The sequence below is a fragment of the Sphaerodactylus townsendi genome, linkage group LG10 (genome assembly GCF_021028975.2).
Source record: "Sphaerodactylus townsendi isolate TG3544 linkage group LG10, MPM_Stown_v2.3, whole genome shotgun sequence".
NCBI lineage: Eukaryota > Metazoa > Chordata > Lepidosauria > Squamata > Sphaerodactylidae > Sphaerodactylus > Sphaerodactylus townsendi.
Genome location: NC_059434.1, coordinates 11,382,474 through 11,401,215, shown reverse-complemented (window position 1 = coordinate 11,401,215; position 18,742 = coordinate 11,382,474). Strand labels below are relative to the sequence as shown.

The 18,742-nt window shown below is 45.7% G+C and overlaps 1 protein-coding gene across 1 annotated transcript in view; it reads left to right on the top strand.

Annotated features, from left to right (window-relative positions):
• Positions 1–18,742, top strand: part of SEL1L3 (SEL1L family member 3) — a 73,406-nt gene that overhangs the window by 881 nt on the left and 53,783 nt on the right. The window contains 8 exon segments of the mRNA XM_048508709.1: positions 953–1,079; positions 6,162–6,276; positions 8,209–8,346; positions 9,016–9,071; positions 10,611–10,743; positions 14,179–14,302; positions 17,173–17,201; positions 17,204–17,322. Of these exon segments, the coding sequence (XP_048364666.1) occupies positions 953–1,079; positions 6,162–6,276; positions 8,209–8,346; positions 9,016–9,071; positions 10,611–10,743; positions 14,179–14,302; positions 17,173–17,201; positions 17,204–17,322 (841 nt within the window).

The window sequence follows — 18,742 nt, the reverse complement described above, 5'->3', positions numbered from 1 at the left end:
TGCCAGGGAGGAAGTTCAGGGAAGCAGAGATGCAAGGGAAACATAGGTCGTTTCCCCACTTACCTTGACCAAAGGTTGCTGCGCGCTACTCCCAGCGCGCGTCATTTCTGGCGCGCTCCCGGGCTTCCCCACGACCGCGGAGTCATCAAAAGGTGCTATTTTGAGGAGCGCCAGGAATGACGCACACTGAGGGGGCGCGACAGCGGCAGCATCAGGGCAGCTGCGTTGTCGCCGCCCCTGTAGTGGGGAGTGCCGGGGGACCCTGCGCTACTTGGGGAGAGTAGCGCGCAGCAGCAGGTAAGTGGGGAAATGACCACAGTCAATCAATTGCACCACAACTGAAGACATTTTCTCTGGATCCTTTGAAAAACATCTATGTATGGTGGCTTAGGACTATGTCGACTAGGACTTTTTTCTGAGAAAACGTACGCAGAATTGGATTGCAAGGAGGAGCCACAGTTCATCTTTGGTTCCAGTTTGTGGCTATGCTGGATGCTGTGAGCAATTGCTATAACTTTATGTAGCAGCCCAGAATGAATGAATGAATGACTGAATGACTGACTGAATGAATGAATGAATGAATGAATGAATGAATGTATGTATGTATGTATGTATGTATGTATGTATGTATGTATGTATGTATGTATGTATTAATTAATTAATTAATTAATTAATTAATTAATTAATTAATTAATTAATTACATTTCTAGACTGCCCTCCCCCTGGGGGCTCAGCCTTCTCCTTTCCTTTCCAGCAGCATAGAATCCTTTGGACGAGGGAGATGTTTAGATACCATTCCTGGCATTTACAAAACAGTTGGCTCAAAATATTTATTCTGTTTCACCAACTAGTCAGTTACGCATCGGTAAAGAAGAAGGTAGCCAGAAGCACCTATTGCAACATATACATATTGTAGTTCCTGAGAAATTAAAAATTGGCTGATTTTTTACAGACGCTGTTGAGATCCTCAGCTTTCCATATGCATTGAGCGGAGAGATGTCAGGCCTTGTGAAGAAGTTTCACAAATTCAAGAACAGAGATCTGGAAACAATCAGGAAGTATCAGATTGGTTACCCCATGTAAGCAAATAAAAGCACCTTGAGGATAACTGTGTGTGCCCTAAAGTCGAAATTCTTCCTCCTCCATCTGTCTCCCACCCCGGTTTTGCTGCCTTTCTGTTTACTATTCTTTCTTGGAAAATTGTTTAAATTAAAAGCTGGTTTCCAGAGAATCCTTTCTATTAGTTTATCAGTTCTATTACCAATACCATGCTCTGTTTCACCGAAAGTTAAAACCAGGCAATGTGTACAGTTCAACATTGGCCTCCGCCTGGCCGGGTCCAGCATTCAACTGCGCATGCTGCCGCCGAAGTCCACATGAAGTTCAGTGGTGGTGCCCACAGTTGAACACTGGGCTCAGCTTTCAACTCTGCACTGCTGCCTCTTAACTCTACTTGGGTCTGGGAGGAAGCAGGTGGCACGGGGTCAACTCCAAGACCCTCATAGAATTCTGGTTTAATAACCCGGGGTTTTTTTTTGAAAACCCCCCCGAAAAAGCTGGTATGGTGTATCAGCTTTTTCCAGGTTTTTCTGAAGTTTCTGGGTCTATTAAACCTGAGAAATACTAAAAAATTTTTGCCCATCCCTAGTTCTTCACTCCTAGTTTCCCTCATCCCCTATCCCCAGTCTGGCCATCCATGCAAGGACGTCCATGCAAGGCCGTCCATTGTGATTTACTTAGTACCCTGACCCACAGTTTGAAAACCATTACACCAGGAGTGCCCAATAAGGTGTTCAATGCCATGATACCTGCTGACATTTTTTCTAGAGGTCACCAAGTATTTTTGGAAATTGGATGGGGTCAGGCAGGGCTTTCCCTCAACAAAGCTTTTGATTGACTTTCGGACATTTTATTGGGTGTGCAGATTTTTAAAAATGTTACTTGAGCTATAGCTGTGTTAATGAAGTTAAGCTATGGCAATCATTTTGTGGCTGGTTCCGCCTCCTGCGGCTGCCATTTTGTTACTGCGCTCACCACACCTTGTCAGAATTCGAAATGTGCCTGGAGGCTTTAAAATGTGAGGGACCCTTGTCCTACATGATATACATGCAGGTATCAAGTAGAGAAATAATCTAGTTGGGTGCCTGCATATGTGAACAAGCCTTTTCTCTTTGCTCCATTATTTATTTAAAACGTTTCTGTGCTGCCACACAACTTATTTCATGAGGAAACTTGCAGTGCTCAAATTACAATTATATAAAGCCTGCAGTGCTAACAGTGCTAACATCAAGCTCACCGCAAGTTTTCTGTGTTTGATACTCTGCTGTTTAATATGCTGAACAGTCTAGAATGCCTGCAACGTGCCAAGCTGTTCCTTTCCTTTTGAAAATTCTACCTTAACCAGAAAATCATGTGCTCAGAAAACCAGCAAAGTTCGATGTGAACAAATAGAGATAAGTCTTTCAGATACTTTTCCCCCCTTCCTGCAATCTGCACAAACTGCACCTTTATTTATCTTGTGACAAGTTAGCAACAGCTGTGGAGCCTGCTTGACTAACAGTGTTTCTCTAAGTAGCCTTGCATCTTACCTGCATCCCTGAAGTCTGTGGGCTTAGATGCAGAGGTGGGATCCAGCAGGTTCTCACAGGTTCCCAAGAGTAGGTTACTAATTATTTGTGTGTGCCGAGAGGGGTTACTAATTGGTGATTTTGCCACGTGATTTTTGCCTTAGTTATGCCCCTCCTCTCAGCAGTAGCGCGCAGAACTTGAAGCAGTCTAGCAGGAGGTGCACCGGCATGCGTGGCAGCCTGCGCCTGTATGCATTCGTTTCCGCCCAAGGACCGGTGCAGCGGCTGCGTCCTTGCCACAGCCCCACCCAGGAATGCCCCACCCCTGGAATGCCCGGCCACGCCCCCGTCGTGCCCTGCCCAGCCCCATTGGCGTTACGCCACAGTTTGAATCCCACCACCATGGGAACCTGTTACTACAATTTTTGGATCCCACCACTGCCTGCATCCCCTGAAGTCTGTGGGCTTAGATGGCATAGGGTTTGATGCTGTTCGATGCTTGACTTGCTAGTAGGCAGGCAGGCAACCCTTGATAGCAAATCAATCTGGAGGAAAGAGGAGGTTAAAGAGTAGAAGTGGGCAGAATATCTCTCTTCCAAAATTTAAAAGGCAGTCACTGGCTGATTATGCCCAGGGCAGCTGCCGTAAGCTGGCAGCTGGAGCTCATTGGGGCAAGAAATGTGTCCTGATGCACTTCCCTCCTTGCGGTGCACTGACAGAGGGAGTTGTGTCAGGCCAAGATTACTTGTCCTAATGCACTTCCTCTTGCCCCACCTGTGCTACTCACTTTCCCAGCGGAAGGCGAGAGCACTTCTGAATGCTACTAGCCAGAGTGGGGGGGCAAGGGAGGAACAAAGCCGGTGGTGGGTAATCGAGCCACTTAGAGGGGCTGGGGAGTTGCTCCTGTTGCCATGAAGACAATAGGACTTGAATAATGGATATATATCGCCAGGTGGAAAGGTACTAGCTGGATATTGGAAAAAAGATGGCCAATAAGAATATGGTTCAGCAGTGGAATCGGAAACGCGGGGAGATAGTGATCTCCCCACGACTGGCAGTCTTTAAGCAGCAGCTGAACAAACACTTGTCAGAGATGTTCCTAAGTTGATCCTGCATTAAGCAGGGGAGTTGGAGCTCAATGGCCTGTATGGTCCCTTCCAAATAGAGAGCCCTGGGTTTTCTTTCTGGCAGATATCAGCTTCTGTTAAAAATAAATTCATTACAAAAGACTGTAAGTAGTGACTATGATTGATAGGGATGGTCAACTTCTGCAGTATTTAGCAATATTCTGTCTCCAGTGGTCTGGGGGCAGAGGCTATTACAATCACGGGAGAGCTGGCTTGGTGTAGTGGTTAAGAGCAGGTCGCGCTCTAATCCTGGAGAACTGGGTTTGATTCCCTACTCTGCCACTCCAGGCTGTGGAAGTTTTTCTGGGGAACCAAATTGGCTTGTGCACTCCAGCACATGCCAGCTGAGTGATCTTGGGCTAGTCACAGTTCTTCAGAATGTCTCAGCCCCACCACCTCACAGAGTGACATTTGTGGTGGGGGCGCAGGAAAGGGGAAGGAGAATGTAAAAGCCTTTGAGTCTCCTTGCAGGAGAGAAAGGGGGGATATAAATCTAGAAACTACTACTTCTTCTTCTTTATGATTAAGCCAACATTAATATGTGCACTTATTACATAGAAGTGCAACACTAGATAAACTATTTTTCGTTTAAAGTGAAGCATACAACTTGATTCAAATTTAGCTGAGGACCATGTTGCCCTACAGGCTTACAGCTGGTCACACTTCATCTACTTCCGTGGTGGCGAACCTTTGGCACTCCAGATGTTATGGACTACAATTCCCATCCCAGCCCCTGCTGCAAGCATGGGCAATTGGCCATACTGGCAGAGGACTGATGGGAATTGTGATCCATAACATCTGGAGTGCCGGGTTCGCCACTGCACTAATCTAATCAGTTACTAGGGGGAAAAGATGGGAATGTATTGCAAAGTACATCTACTGGCTTTCTTTGAAAGTGTTACTTAAGGTTGCCTTGCATCTCTGGTTTGGGAAATACCTGAGAGGTTGGGAGTGAGCCTGAGAAGAGGCGGCGTTTGGGGAGGGGAGGAGGGAGGCTTCAGTGGGGTAAGATGCCTTAGAGTCCACTTTCCAAAGCTGAATTTTTCTCCAGATAGACTAATCTCTGTCGCCTGGAGATCAGTTGTAACTCCAGGAGATCTCTAACCACCAGCTGGTGATCCAGCAGCCCTAGATTTTTTAATCCACTCTGGTTTTGCCAGCTTTCATTAGTTTAGGAAAAAAAAAACTGATATGCAATTGAAGCGCGTAAAGATTTGCACTGTGAGGCTCCAAAAGCACCTAAAACAAACCCAATCCTTCATGTTCTGCATGTTCAGAAAAATAAAATACTCTCTCTGCAATGGTATAATCTCCAGAGTCCAAGGCCGACTTCCCCCTGACAATTTAATCTTGATACACCCAAGTTTCAAAAGAGTTGGCACCTTTTCATCCAGGTTCCAGCATCCTCACTGCAGCATGTTTCACTTGCGAAGATGTCCAGGACTGCCTGTGGGTGGGAGGTGCCTGCTGTCAGGGGTGCAATTGTTAAGCTAGCAGCACCAAAATTTCAGAGTATCTTTAGGAAACCCTCCTGACAATACCACCCAGGTTTGGTGAAGTTTGGTTGTGAGGGCCAAATTTATGGCCCCTCAAATATACTTAGCCCCTATCTCCCGTTAGCTCCCATTTGGAAACAATGGGGGATGGGCACCTCAGCTTTGAAAGTCTGTTGTTTTGGCCCCCCTGGAACAAACTTCACAAACCCTGGGTGGTATCAGTAAGAGACTCTCCTGATGATACCTCCCAGGTTCGGTGAAGTTTAGTTTATGAGGGGGGCAGAATTATAGACCCTCAAATATGTAGCCCCCATCTCCCTGTCCAAGCTCCCATTGGAAACAATGGGGGATGGGGTATCCCTTTAGAGGAGTCCATAGCTTTGGACCCCCTAGAACAAATTTCACAAAACACCAAGGTGGTATCAGTAGGAGACTCTCCTGATTATATTACACAGGCACTGACAGTTTAGTTAATAAGGGGCCAAATTTATGAGACCCTCAAATGTGTAGCCCCCGTCTCCTATTAGCTCCCATTGGAAACAATGGGGGATGGAACATCCCCTTTGAGGTAGTCCATAGCTTTAAACTCCCTAGAACAAATTCCTAGAAACCTGGGTGGTATCAGTAGGAGACTCTTCTGATGATACCACCCAGGTTTTGAATGAAGACCCCAGTTCATGGAGGTCAAAGTTATGGACCCTCAAATGTTTAGCAACCCCATCTCCTATTAGCTCCCACTGGAGTGTATTTTTCAAAAAGGTGCATATACAAGCAGGTCCAGGAAAATCTCGTGATAAGGGGTGAGAGGAGGCGCCAAAAGCAGGACTGATCTGTGTTCCGTGAGTTACGGCTGTGAGGACATCTTGAGGGAGCATGGAGTATTCCGGTGGGCTATCCCAGGATTAATCGCCAGTGAGGATATCTGCCCTTGTGTGGGAATGTGTGATTGATTTCTGTTTGCCTTTCTACAGGTTTACTGTTTCCATCTGGCTTTATTTACTCCATTACTGCAAGAAGCAACTGTGCGGACTCCTGTACTTTATTGATTCTACTGAAGAAATGTATAGGACCCCTTCTGTATTTCTAGCAGGATAAAGGTGAGGTTGGGGTGGAAAGAGTGAGGTGAAGGCGGGCGGGCGGGGGGATCTTCCAGTGCCCGACCAACTTAATCTAATATGTTTAAGATGGCATATCCTACTTTACATAATTTTTAACAATCCCATCTAATGTTTTAAGAAGGGCAGCCACATTGGCCGGAAATAGAACAAGCAAAGCCACTTCACAATGTGACTATCTTCTGTCCTACTGATCTACATTAGTTTTTATCCCAGAAAAACTGTCGTTCCGGTCAGCAAACGGGGGCCAGGCCACACTGGGCCCAAAGTCAATTTCCACTTCCTCCACTAAATAGCCATTAAGTGAAGCACTCTCTGTTTGTAGTTTTTGCATCAACCCCAACTCTGCCTTTCTCAAAGCTGAGTTCCAGGAATCAAATTGCGTAAACTCAGACCAACTGTACATATAATGGATGTTGTTCGAGAAAAGGATGAAAGGTTAACAATTTACCAACCTCCTGATGAGTAGCTACAAATCTCCAGCTATTACAACTGTTTTCCAGGCAGCAGAGATAATTCACAAGCTAGAGGAAATGGCAGCTTTGGAAGGTGGTCTCTGAGGCATCATATCCAGTGGTGGGATCCAAGCATTTTAGTAACAGATTCCCATGGGGGGTGGGATTCAAACAGTGACCACAGATGCCAATGGGACTGGAAGTGAGACACGATAAGGAGCATGGCCGAACGTTTTAGAGGTGGAAGGGCATTGCTGGGCAGGGCTGTGGCAGGGCAGCAGCCTGCTTGCGCTTGATCCTTGGGTGAGGAAACAAATGCCATGCAGGTGCAGGCTGCCACGCTACACTGGTGCACCTCCTGCTAGACTGCTTCAAGTTCTGCAAGCTACTGCTTTGAGGAGCAGAGGAGGAACGCCAACTAAGGCAAAAATCGCGTGGCAAAATCGCAGTGCGTAGCCCCCCTCTTTCGGCACACACAAACAATTAGTAACCTACTCCTGGGAACCTGTGAGAACCTGCTGGATCCCACCTCTTATCATAGCCAGTGAAGTTCCTCCCTAAACCTCTTCTTCCTCCTCCTCCTCCTTTCCCCAAATCCCCAAACCAGAGCTGTCAACTTCTCCCCCTTCATTTTACTATAGAGCCCATGCCTAGAATGTTGTTAGATAGTGGATCCACTAATAATTTCTATCAAGAAATCTATCAATTTCTATCAAGATGGGTGATTGTCAGGTTCTGAGAGTGAAGTCAACACAAGACTCTGGATTCTCGATCAGAAGCCTTTATTGATAACAACAGCATGTACCTGGTTTTGCGAAAGCCCGTTCTGATCACACTTGCAATTGCCTCTGTCTTTATCCCCACGTAGCAACCATCCCCCCTCCCTTTTCCCATGGAATGTGAGAAAGATAAAGCAGAAAGAAAGAGCCATTGGGAAGGTGAACATCCCCAAGGCCAGAGCAGCGAAAGATTAGCCACCTGCCGCCGCCCCCTTTGGAGTTGGCATCAGTCACATCTACAGTTGCAAGCATCAAAGGAAAGGAAATAAAAAAGGAAAGAGAAAGGTGCATTAAGGAGAGGGAGCTCCTTCTCCCTCTTCCCATAGGAGTGGGAGCTCCTTCTCTGAGTAGGTGTGAATGCCTTCACCTGAGAGGCATTCCTTTGATGGAAGGAGAAAACGCATCCTGACAATTATGTTCTTTGTCCAGGAGAGCCAATGTGGTATAGTGGTTAAGAGAGATGGACTCTAATAGGGACAACCAGGTTTTTTCCCTTCTCCTCCATATGAAGCCTGCTGGAGTGATCTTGGGCTAGTCACAGTTCTCTCAGAATGCTCTCAGCCCCACTGACCTCACAAGATGTCTGTGATTGGGAGAAGGAGGGAAAGCATTTGAAACCCTCTTTTAAGACTTCTTACAGTTGGGAAAAGCAGGGGTGCAAATCCAAAGTCTTCCCTCTTCTCTTCTTCAGGCTATGTCCACATCCAGATGCGCCTTGTCGAAGGAGGAGACCTGGCTGTGAAAACCTCCTTCAGCCTTCCTCTGAGGGAGTGGCTCCGACTCGACCTCTCTTTCGACAGAGGGCAGGTAGGTCCAATTCTCTCACAGCCTTCGTCCCGTGATTGAAAGTGTAAGGAAGCATGGAAATGCTGTAGGTGGAATTGTAAAAAACGTTTGGAGAGCAGTGTGTACGGAAAGCAATAGCGACTGGTCCAAATGCACCTTTTCCTTTGTGGGTGGAGGAGTGGCCCTTCCTGTTCGAAAACCTAATTCCCAAAATAATACACCAGACAATATATGTAGTGTGGGTAACAACTGGCCATAGCCAAAGAGTTTATTGACAGAAAAACACAGGAAAACAATTTGGCGCAGCATGGGAGGTGATCCAAGCATCTGGGCAACCCGAGTGCTCTTCAAAACAGCACCTTTTGATGACGGCGGGGTCATGGGGAAGCCCAGGCGCGCGCCAGAAATGACCACGCGGCATAGGGGGCTGTGAGTAAGTGGGGAAACGCTCTCAGTTTCACTGATCCATTCATTTTGAATGGCATTTTCTGAAAAGGAAAATAAAACACATTTGAGGAAATTGTGTGAAAATGGTAGTTGTGAACTCTTCTCATGGGATCTTCACAGCTGCGTGTAGAACATGCTGAAGAAGTAAATTTGGCAGTCCAAGACTAAATAAGCTCCGTATTGTTAATCGAACTGCAACGTTTATACTTTGGAATCTAACAGTAAATGATTTTCCTTCTTTAGATAGAGATATCCAGTGCTGAAAAGAATCGGAATAGTCGCCGGCATCAAACATTTATGTAAGAACAATTCTCTTTCCTCCATTTTAGACTGTGGCCCTTTATGCTTTCACTGCTTATTCCTCGACCACCAGTTTCCCAGTGGGTTTTCCCCATTTTTGTTTGTTCGTTTGCTCAAATGGGATTCTCCTGCTGGGAAGTATCCCTAGCTCCGTGGTGGCGAACCTTTGGCCCTCCAGATGTTATGGACTACAATTCCCATCAGCCCCTTCCAACATGGCCAATTGGCCATGCTGGAAGGCTGATGGGAATCCTGGCTATCTGGAGAACCATACCCTCTTTGATCTGATCCACCATTTTACCTACCTGTTCTCTCCATGTGACCTCCAGCTGGAAAGGATGCTCTATGCTGCTTTTGTTTTGTTTTGTTTTGTTTTGTGTTCTGTCTTAGGTCTAGCATTATTTTGCTAGACCATGTAAATTTCATGCAGATTTCACCAATCTATTGCTCCAGCCATAGACCAGCAGTATTAGCATTTTTTAAAAAAAGCTCTTCTGATTGCTCTGAATTGCTGCCCCGAAGATTGGGAGGAACTGCTGTTAGGTGGGCAGGGAGGGTGGGGAAGAGCAAGAAAACCTGAGGATAGCCGAATGCAGGCTGTCTCCCTTCGCTTTCCCCGCAAAGCAGGAGGAAAAGTTGCACTTTCAGAGGTTTTGGAAACCATGGAGCTTTTTTGACCTGAGGCACAGTGAGTTTGGGAGTGGGGAAAATGTGTGCATTATAGGGAATCCAATTTGAAGGGAATGTCCGCTCAATGTGAAGGCGGCTACAAGTGCATGAATGGGCCTGGCGTTTTCCTCAGTATGTGAACCCTAGAAAAGAATTAGTGACATGTTTCTTATGTTATCAGAATGATGCAGGATCCACTTCCTCAGTTCTACACAGTTCTGGCATGCATTCTTAAGGAGCAGCAGTGGCGTAGGAGGTTAAGAGCTCGTGTATCTAATCTGGAGGAACCGGGTTTGATTCCCCGCTCTGCCGCCTGAGCTGTGGAGGCTGATCTGGGGAATTCAGATTAGCCTGTACACTCCCACACACGCCAGCTGGGTGACCTTGGGCCTGATCACAGCCACCGAAGACTCTCTCAGCCCACCTACTCCTGGGGTGTTTGTTGTGAGGAAAACCAAGGAGATTATGTAAGCCTTTGGTCTCCTGCAGGAGAGAAAGGGGGGATATAAATCCAAACTCCTCCTCCTCCTCCTCCTCCTCCTCCTCTTCTTCTTCTTCTTCTTCTTCTTCTTCTTCTTCTTCTTCTTCTTCTTCAGGAGGGACAGCATACTTCAGGAAAGTGACATGGTTCCTTCCGCAGCCAGCCCTCCCAGAGGCTGGTGTGGGTGGAGACCATGACATCCCTCCATAAGGATCCTTCTTATTTATTTATTTGTCAACACTTCTACCTCACCTTTCTTAAGCAAAGCAGGATCCATTGAATTCCCAGACTGTGTCTTTGCCTGTGGGTCTTATTAGGGACATAAAATATTTTAATTGCGTCACAATGTTTTGAAATATTCAGAACATTCATGTATCTCCATTTCCAGTTTTAGGAAAGATTTCTTTTACGACGACACTTCGGGATATTTCATTCTTGGAGGCAGTAGCTATGCATCAGGCATCGAAGGATATTTTGGCCCGGCGAAATACTATCGGCTAAATAATCTAGGGTCAAGAAAGGTGAGCGGAAAGCCATCAACTCTGGTCATGGATTAGGAGAACTGTGTCAGACCCAGCAGTCATTTTAAGTGTGGTACTCATTTCTCCTGTAATTTTTGCTATTCTGAAGACCAGTTTAGCGACAATGAAAGCATTCTTAAACAGCATAATTTTTTATCAGCAGGATTTGTTTTTCTTCCTTTAAAAAAGTTGAACAATATGTGACAGTTACCAGCTCAAAGGTAAAAGCAGTATGTGGAAGCTGTTATAGGTGTGTTATACAGCAACAAGCAAACCACTTTGCAGGGTGGGAAACATGACCTGGCGCCCCGCAATTTCTTCTCGCACTGGTCCTCCCTTGTTGACTAGGGAAGACTCGCTTTTTAACAGCTCGTGCTGAAAACTGAGCACTGGGACACCAATTGCATATTATGTGCAAGATCTGCGATCAGGCTCTTCAATGTGCAATTTAGCCTCAATGAACAGAGAAAGAGGGGGAGGTTTTTGGGCCATGGTGCTAGGGGAATTATTTTTGAACTCCTTTTTAACCAGAGGTGGAATCCAGCAGGTTCTCACCAGTTCCCAAGTGGAGTTACTAATTATTTGTGTGTGTGCGAGAGGGTTACTAATTGGGTCTGCTTTTCCGTTAGAAATTCCATTAGATCCAAAAACCATAAAGTCCTGTTGTTTCCTATGTGGCTGGTTAGCAAAGGTAGAAAACGGGATAATTCTCCCTGTTGGGCTGTTTTAAAAACATGTTTTAGAAATATGGTAAAGTTCCTTGTTTAAGGAAAGTATCTTTCTTTTGATTTCTAGAAACAAAATGAAGTATTTGAAAGTATTAAGTATTTGACAGGCAGTCAATTAGAGGAGAAGTTGTTGTTTCTGTTGGCAGTAGACGATAGGACTTGCTAGAATGAGTTTAAATTATGGGCAGAAAGATGCCAGCTGGAAATTAGGAACTTTTTTTTACAGTAAGAGTTTTTTACAGTAACAGAGAAATTATTAATGCCCCGCCCCTGGAATGCCCGGCCACACCCCCGTCGTGCCCCGCCCAGCCCCATTGGTGCTACGCCACTGTTTGAATCCCACCACCATGGGAGCCTGTTACTAAAATTTTTTGATCCCACCACTGTTTTTAACCCTGTGCAATTCCCACCTCCCACCAGACAGTTTTTACTAGGCTAAACATAACCAAGGAGGGCAGAGTCATAGAACAATAGCATTCAAAAGGTCATACAGGCTATCTATTCCAACCCTCTTCTCAATGCAGAATCAACCTAGAGCATCCCAGACAAGTGTTTGTCCAGCTGCTGCTTAAAGACTGCCAGCGAGGGGGAGCTCACCACATCCCCAGGCAGCTGATTCCACTGTTGCACAGCTCTTACTATAAACAACATTTTCCTAATATCCAGTCAGAATCTTCCTGCCTGTTATGTAAACCCATTATTGCTCCATGCCCTCCTCTAACTGACAGCCCTTTAAATATTTAAAGAGAGCAATGATGCCCCCCACCCCAATCTCTTTTTCCCCCCAGACTAAACATTCCCAAGTCCCTCAGCGCTTTCCTCATAGAACTTGGTCTCCGGGTACTTTGGTTGGGAAATGGTGGCAAGGTGGGATTAATCTCTTATCCACAATTCATGTTCACAATCTATAGCTGCTTTTGAGGTAAGTTGTACATTTAACGGATCAGAGTGGAATCAGCAGGTTCTCACCAGTTCCCAAGAGTGGAGTTTAATTATTTGTGTGTGTGCGAGGGAGGTTATAATTGGAGTCTCCTTTTCCGTTAGAAATTCCAGTAGATCAAAAACCATAAGAGTCCTGTTGTTTCCTATGTGGCTGGTTAGCAAAGGTAGAAAGCGGGATAATTCTCCCTGTTGGGCTGTTTAAAAACATGTTTTAGAAATATGGTAAAGTTCCTTGTTTAAGGAAGGTATCTTTCTTTTGATTTCTAGAAACAAAATGAAGTATTTGAAAGTATTAGAAGTATTTGACAGGCAGTCAATTAGAAGTTGTTGTTTCTGTTGGCCGTGGACTGATAGGACTTGCTAGAATATGAGTTTAAATTATGGGCAGAAAGATGCCAGCTGGAAATTAGGAACAATTTTGTTTACAGTAAGAGTTTTTTACAGTAACAGAGAAATTATTAATGCCCGCCCTGGAATGCCGGCCACACCCGTGGTGCCCGCCCAGCCCCATTAGCTCATGCACTGTTTGAATCCACCACCATGGGGAGCCTGTTACTAAAATTTTTTGAAGATCCACCACTGTTTTTAACCCACTATTACGTTCCACACTCCACCAGACAGTTTTTACTAGGCTAAACATAACCAAGGAGGGCAGAGTCATAGAACAATAGCATTCAAAAGGTCATACAGGCTATCTATTCCAACCCTCTTCTCAATGCAGAATCAACCTAGAGCATCCCAGACAAGTGTTTGTCCAGCTGCTGCTTAAAGACTGCCAGCGAGGGGGAGCTCACCACATCCCCAGGCAGCTGATTCCACTGTTGCACAGCTCTTACTATAAACAACATTTTCCTAATATCCAGTCAGAATCTTCCTGCCTGTTATGTAAACCCATTATTGCTCCATGCCCTCCTCTAACTGACAGCCCTTTAAATATTTAAAGAGAGCAATGATGCCCCCCACCCCAATCTCTTTTTCCCCCCAGACTAAACATTCCCAAGTCCCTCAGCCTTTCCTCATAGAACTTGGTCTCCCGGGTACTTTCGGTTGAGGGAAATGGTGGCAAGGTGGATTTAATCTCTTAGCCGCAATTCATGTTCCACAATCAATAGCTGCTTTTGAGGTAAAGAGTTGTGTACATTGCTGGATCAGAGGTGGGATCCAGCAGGTTCTCAGGTTCGAGTAGAGTTATAATTATTTGTGTGTGCCAAGGGGTTACTAATTGGTGATTTTGCCGTGATTTTGCCTTGAATTCGCCCCTCCTCTCAGCAGTAGCGGCGCTTGGGAGCGAAGCAGGAGTGCACGGCGTCGTGGCAGCCTAAGCCTGCGTTTGTCGTTTCCCACCAAGTACCAGTGCAGCGGCTCGCGTCATGCCACAGTCCGCCCAGGAATGCCTTTCGCCCCCAGAATGCCCGGCCGCGCCCCATCATACCCCACCCAGCCCCATTGGCACTATGCCTGGTTGAATCCACCACCATGGGAACCTGTTACTAAAATTTTTGAATCCCACCACTGGCTGGATCCAACATAGATTGCCAACACAAAGTATACCTGGTGCTTTTTCTTCGATGGAACCATGTTGCATGCTAAATGGTGGCGTTTCCACAGCTTGATTTATTCATCCGCAATAGGAATAAAATACAATAATCTGCATTGTATGCAGTGTTTAAAATACATTCAAAGTCTTCTCTAGAAAATGTGTGCGGTTACTGCTGTTTTAGTTACTCTTGCTGAAACAAGTAAAAATTGCACTTTCTCCTTGCAGATCTCTAATCTTTTCAACCACAATGAAATTATGGAAAGAATTGAACAGTACTACAAAACATGTGCAGATATCCAAAGCATAGCATCTGAGTATGGATTCAGACTTAGACAAGAAGAGGGAAAGTGTAAGTATGAAGTTACAGTACATGAATATTGGTCCCTACCTCACTGTGCTGTCCATGATGTATACATACATATATGTGCATGTGCAATTGTGGACAAACTATAGCATTTTGCTTTTCATTTAGGATTTGGAGGACTATCCTGCTAGGGATATGTGGATGGTGATAATTGTCAAGAAACTGAGTCCCTTCATTCGGTCTTTTGTTCTCTTAAACATTGGTTCAAGCTTCAGGCCTATAAAGAGACAAGTTTAAGCTAGAAAATAACTGCTGTCACTTGAGATTCAGCAAGCTGTGACCTTTTGCAACTGAGATAATAACCCAGGTGCTGGGAGGAGGCAGTATTCATCCTGACTTCCCTCTGGTCTCCAAGGTCGAGAACACCAGAGCCTTATTCGATTCAGTTAAAGACATGGGAGGGTTTAGCAGCTGATAAGCCCCCACCATTCTATCACACTTTGACCCCTTTGGGTCCCCTGATTATAACAGGGTTATGCAGTTAAGTGACATCACCAGCCACAGGTCAGCTTTATTTCTGGAGCAGCAAGTTAATGCAGCTGCAGAAGAAGCTTTCTACGAACTCAGCTTGACCTGTAAGATGGCTCCTTACCTGAAGGAAGCTGACCTGGCCACCAGGATCCACACTACAGCAACACTGAGCAGCCCCTGAATCGAAACAAGCATATATGATTGCACCCTATAACGCACTCCCAACAGCTGAGATGAAGGACCGCTAGTCCTTCAGATCAAAGATCCTGACACTGTCAAATGAAGGCGCTTGATTCATCTGCGCATGTGTTTTTCTGACTGCCGTAAATATGAAGTTGAAAGGAAAAAGTTGATGACTAAATGGATTGCTAAATTGGCAACCCTTATGAAATTAAGGTTGCTTCTTAAGGGTCTAAATCAGGGGTCGGGAACCTGCGGCTGACATAGCGGCTCTTGGGAGCCTGTGGTGCTGACTCCCGCCCCTTCCTGGGCAGCGTGAAGTTCGCCCCTTCACAGCCCTTGAAGACTGCCGCCCGTCCCGGCGAGGCGGCCTCCCGCGCGCGCTGCCGCCCCAGCGAGGCGGCCTCCAGCCACCGCCACCCCAGAAGGCGGCCCCAGCGCCCGCCACCCCAGAGGCCTCAGCCACCGCCCCAAAGCGGCCTCCCGTGCTGCAGCCCCAGGGAGAGAGAAGCGGCCTCGGCGCGCCCACCGCCCAGGAGAAGAGAAGCCTGCGCGCTGCCCCAGGGGAAGTGGCCTCCGCGCACCACCGCCCAAGAGAAAAGCCAGCACCAGCCGTTCGCCCAAAAATCCCAGGAAACAGCTCAGCCCTGGAGTTGGCAACGCAGGGGATTTTGACAGGTCGAAGGGAGGAAGAGCCGCAACAGCGGTGAAGGTAGAAACCAGCGAAGCAGCAACTTAGAAGCAGCAGAGTCGAAACAGCAGCCTCGCTGCCTCCCCCCCCCAGAGAAAGCGGCCTCCGCGCCTCCGTCCCGCCCACAGAGGCCGAGAGAAGGAAGTGGAATCCCCAGGGTGCGGCTCCATGAATTTTCTTTTCCGGGGAAAATGGGCCGAAATGGCTCTTTGAGTCTAAAAGGTTCCCGACCCCTGGTCTAAATCAAAACTGTGTAGTAGATGTGGCAAAATTCTGTTTTGCTGTTTGCTATCAAAGTTTTTTAAAAATGGGTGTATGGCCTATGGGTTGTTAAACTCAAATAAACTAAGTAACACTGAGGCTAGACTACTGTAATACACTGTAATACTACTATATAATGCACTATAATATAATATAATATAATATAATATAATATAATATAATATAATATAATATAATATAATATAATTACTACTAGACTACTATAATAACACTGTAATATAATACTATAATACACTGTACTCAAAATTAACTTAAGAACATAAGAAAGAGCCTGCTGGATCAGACCAGAGTCCATCTAGTCCAGCTCTCTGCTACTCGCAGTAGCCCACCAGTGCCTTTGGGAGCTCACATGCAGGATGTGAAAGCAATGGCCTTCTGCTGCTGCTGCTCCTGAGCACCTGGTCTGCTAAGGCATTTGCAACCTCAGATCAAGAAGGATCGAGATTGGTAGCCAGAGATCGACTTCTCTGATAGCACTGATCCCTGTAGCGTGTATGTGAAGTTTGGATTTTTTGCCCCTATGTGCATCAGCTGGGTGACCTTGGGCTAGTCACAGTTCTTTCTGAACTCTCTCAGCCCCACCTATCTCACAAGGTGTCCATTTTGGGGAGAGAAAGAGAAGGGCTTTGTAAGCCGATTTGAGACTCCTTACGGTTAAGAAAAGCAGAGTATAAATCCAAACTCTTCTTGGAATTACAACTGGTACAACTGACAGCGATCAGTTCACCTGGAGAAAATGGCGGCTTTGGAATTGGACTCTATGGCATTACACCCCGTTAGAGCCCCACCCTCCTCGGGCTCCACCCCCAAAATCTTCAGGTATTCACTGGCTTAGAATTGGCAACTCTTCCCATGGTCTCATTCACAGAACTACAGTCTCCAGGTTTCCCTGGGGAAAAAAAATCATGATATCTATTTCAGCCTGCTGTTTCCAAATACTATATTAAAAGATGAAGTCTCATTTTCAGCTGTTGGGTCTCAAGCTCTTGAACAAACAAGAGTTTAAAGATCAGACTGAATGTTCCTAGTATAGAAACACTCACAGTCATAATTTTAAGCACTCAGGAACCAAATATCAAAGCAGGAGCAACCCCATCTTTAAATGTAAAGAGGAGGTGCATTGGGATACTTTTTTTTGACATCATAAAAACTAACAGTGAAGAAAAAAAAGCTTAGCTGTGTGGAAGGCTGCAGAAAATCAGTAAGGATAATTTGCTTTCATTTGCTTCAGGCCTTCCTAACAATTATTATTTGGAAATAAAGACAACAAATATGGAGGAAACTTCAAGTGCAAAGACTCCTTCTGGAAGAAAGAGCTGAGGGATAAATACCAAGAGCTGTTTGGAGAGCTTCAAGATGCTAGCTTACATTTGTCGGAGCGGTAAGGAGGAATTCTTTATTTTCTACACCTTTTTGTGATTTCTGAATTTTTTATTCCAGTCCAAGCCTCTGAAAGGTCTCCGTGGTAAGAAGAGCTGCTCCGAATTAGAAGTTAACATTGCAAAGAACTTTGGGGAGGGACTGCTTCTTTGCTGTCAACTAAACAAAGTACTTTAAACCAATTCCCTCATTGTTTGCAGCAGTTCTGCCCTCCACAGGAATTAAAGTTGGGACCTTCTAATTTCCCTAATTTCTTGCTGTAATGACGCCATTCCAAAATAGCTACATCACTCAGAGCTCCCTTCAGCTACATCACTCAGAGCATGAGACATGACTAGGCCTGACACCTCTCATAAATCTTATGCTCTAACCTGAAAACAGGTTACCACCATTCCATCACGATGAGAGTTTTGGTCTTATTATGGAGGACGAACAACTCTGCACATGCTCTAAAGGCTAAGGTGACCAGATTGTCACCTTTTTAAGCCGGGACAGTAGCGTGTTACATGCGCTTGTGACGCAGGAGCGCACTGCCTTTTGCAGGGCTCCCCAGGCGGAGAAACCGGGGAGCACCCCAAAAGGCAGTGTGCTCCTGCGACACATGCTTTTCAACCCTTCTGCATGCACTGCCTTCATGAAGCTCCCCTGTTTCCATGCCTGCGACAGGGTGGGAAAAGGGGAGCGCCCCAGAAGAGCCAAAATCCAGGATTTCAGTTAAAAAACCCCGTGAGGGATTGAATTGGTTATGGCGGGACTGTCCCGCCAAAAGCGAGACGTCTGGTCACCTTATCTAAGGCATTGACTTCTTTTCTGTCAATTGATGTTTCCCGGAACAGAATCCTATCCCTGAAATTGGGAATCAGGTTTTCTGGCTCAGACCATTATACTTTTGCCATTATCGTTGCCATTATCGTTTGGTTTCTTCTTTACACATCCTCATTGTATTTATTTGCCTTTATTTTATTAAATGTGTTGCCCAGCTCTTTAGCCAAAAGGCCATGCTCCGAGCGGCTTACAGACTTTATTAAAATATACAATAGTACTAATCTAAACGTGAAAATAGCCACTAATTTCTAATCCCAATGTTAAAAGTGGATTAATCCTGACTGACAATTTAAAAAATTCCCGCAGGCTCCAATATGAGCCTTCTAGTAGAAAAACAATGTCTCTCACCGGCTCTACCAATTTAAATTGGTTTTCGTTTTATCCCACTGGAGTTCAGGGAGAGAAGGGGGACAGATTTCAGGAAGCCAGCAAGTTGTAGATTGCTTACGGATGGATTTCCTGTCATCCATTTTGCTTTTTCCTTAAAGCATTTCTTTGCCAAAACAAATAGCTGTTCCTGGCTTTTCCTCCACCTCACCAGGCAGGAAATGCTTCAGAAGAACCTGTAGGAGTTCTTCAGAGGGAGGAGGAGGAGT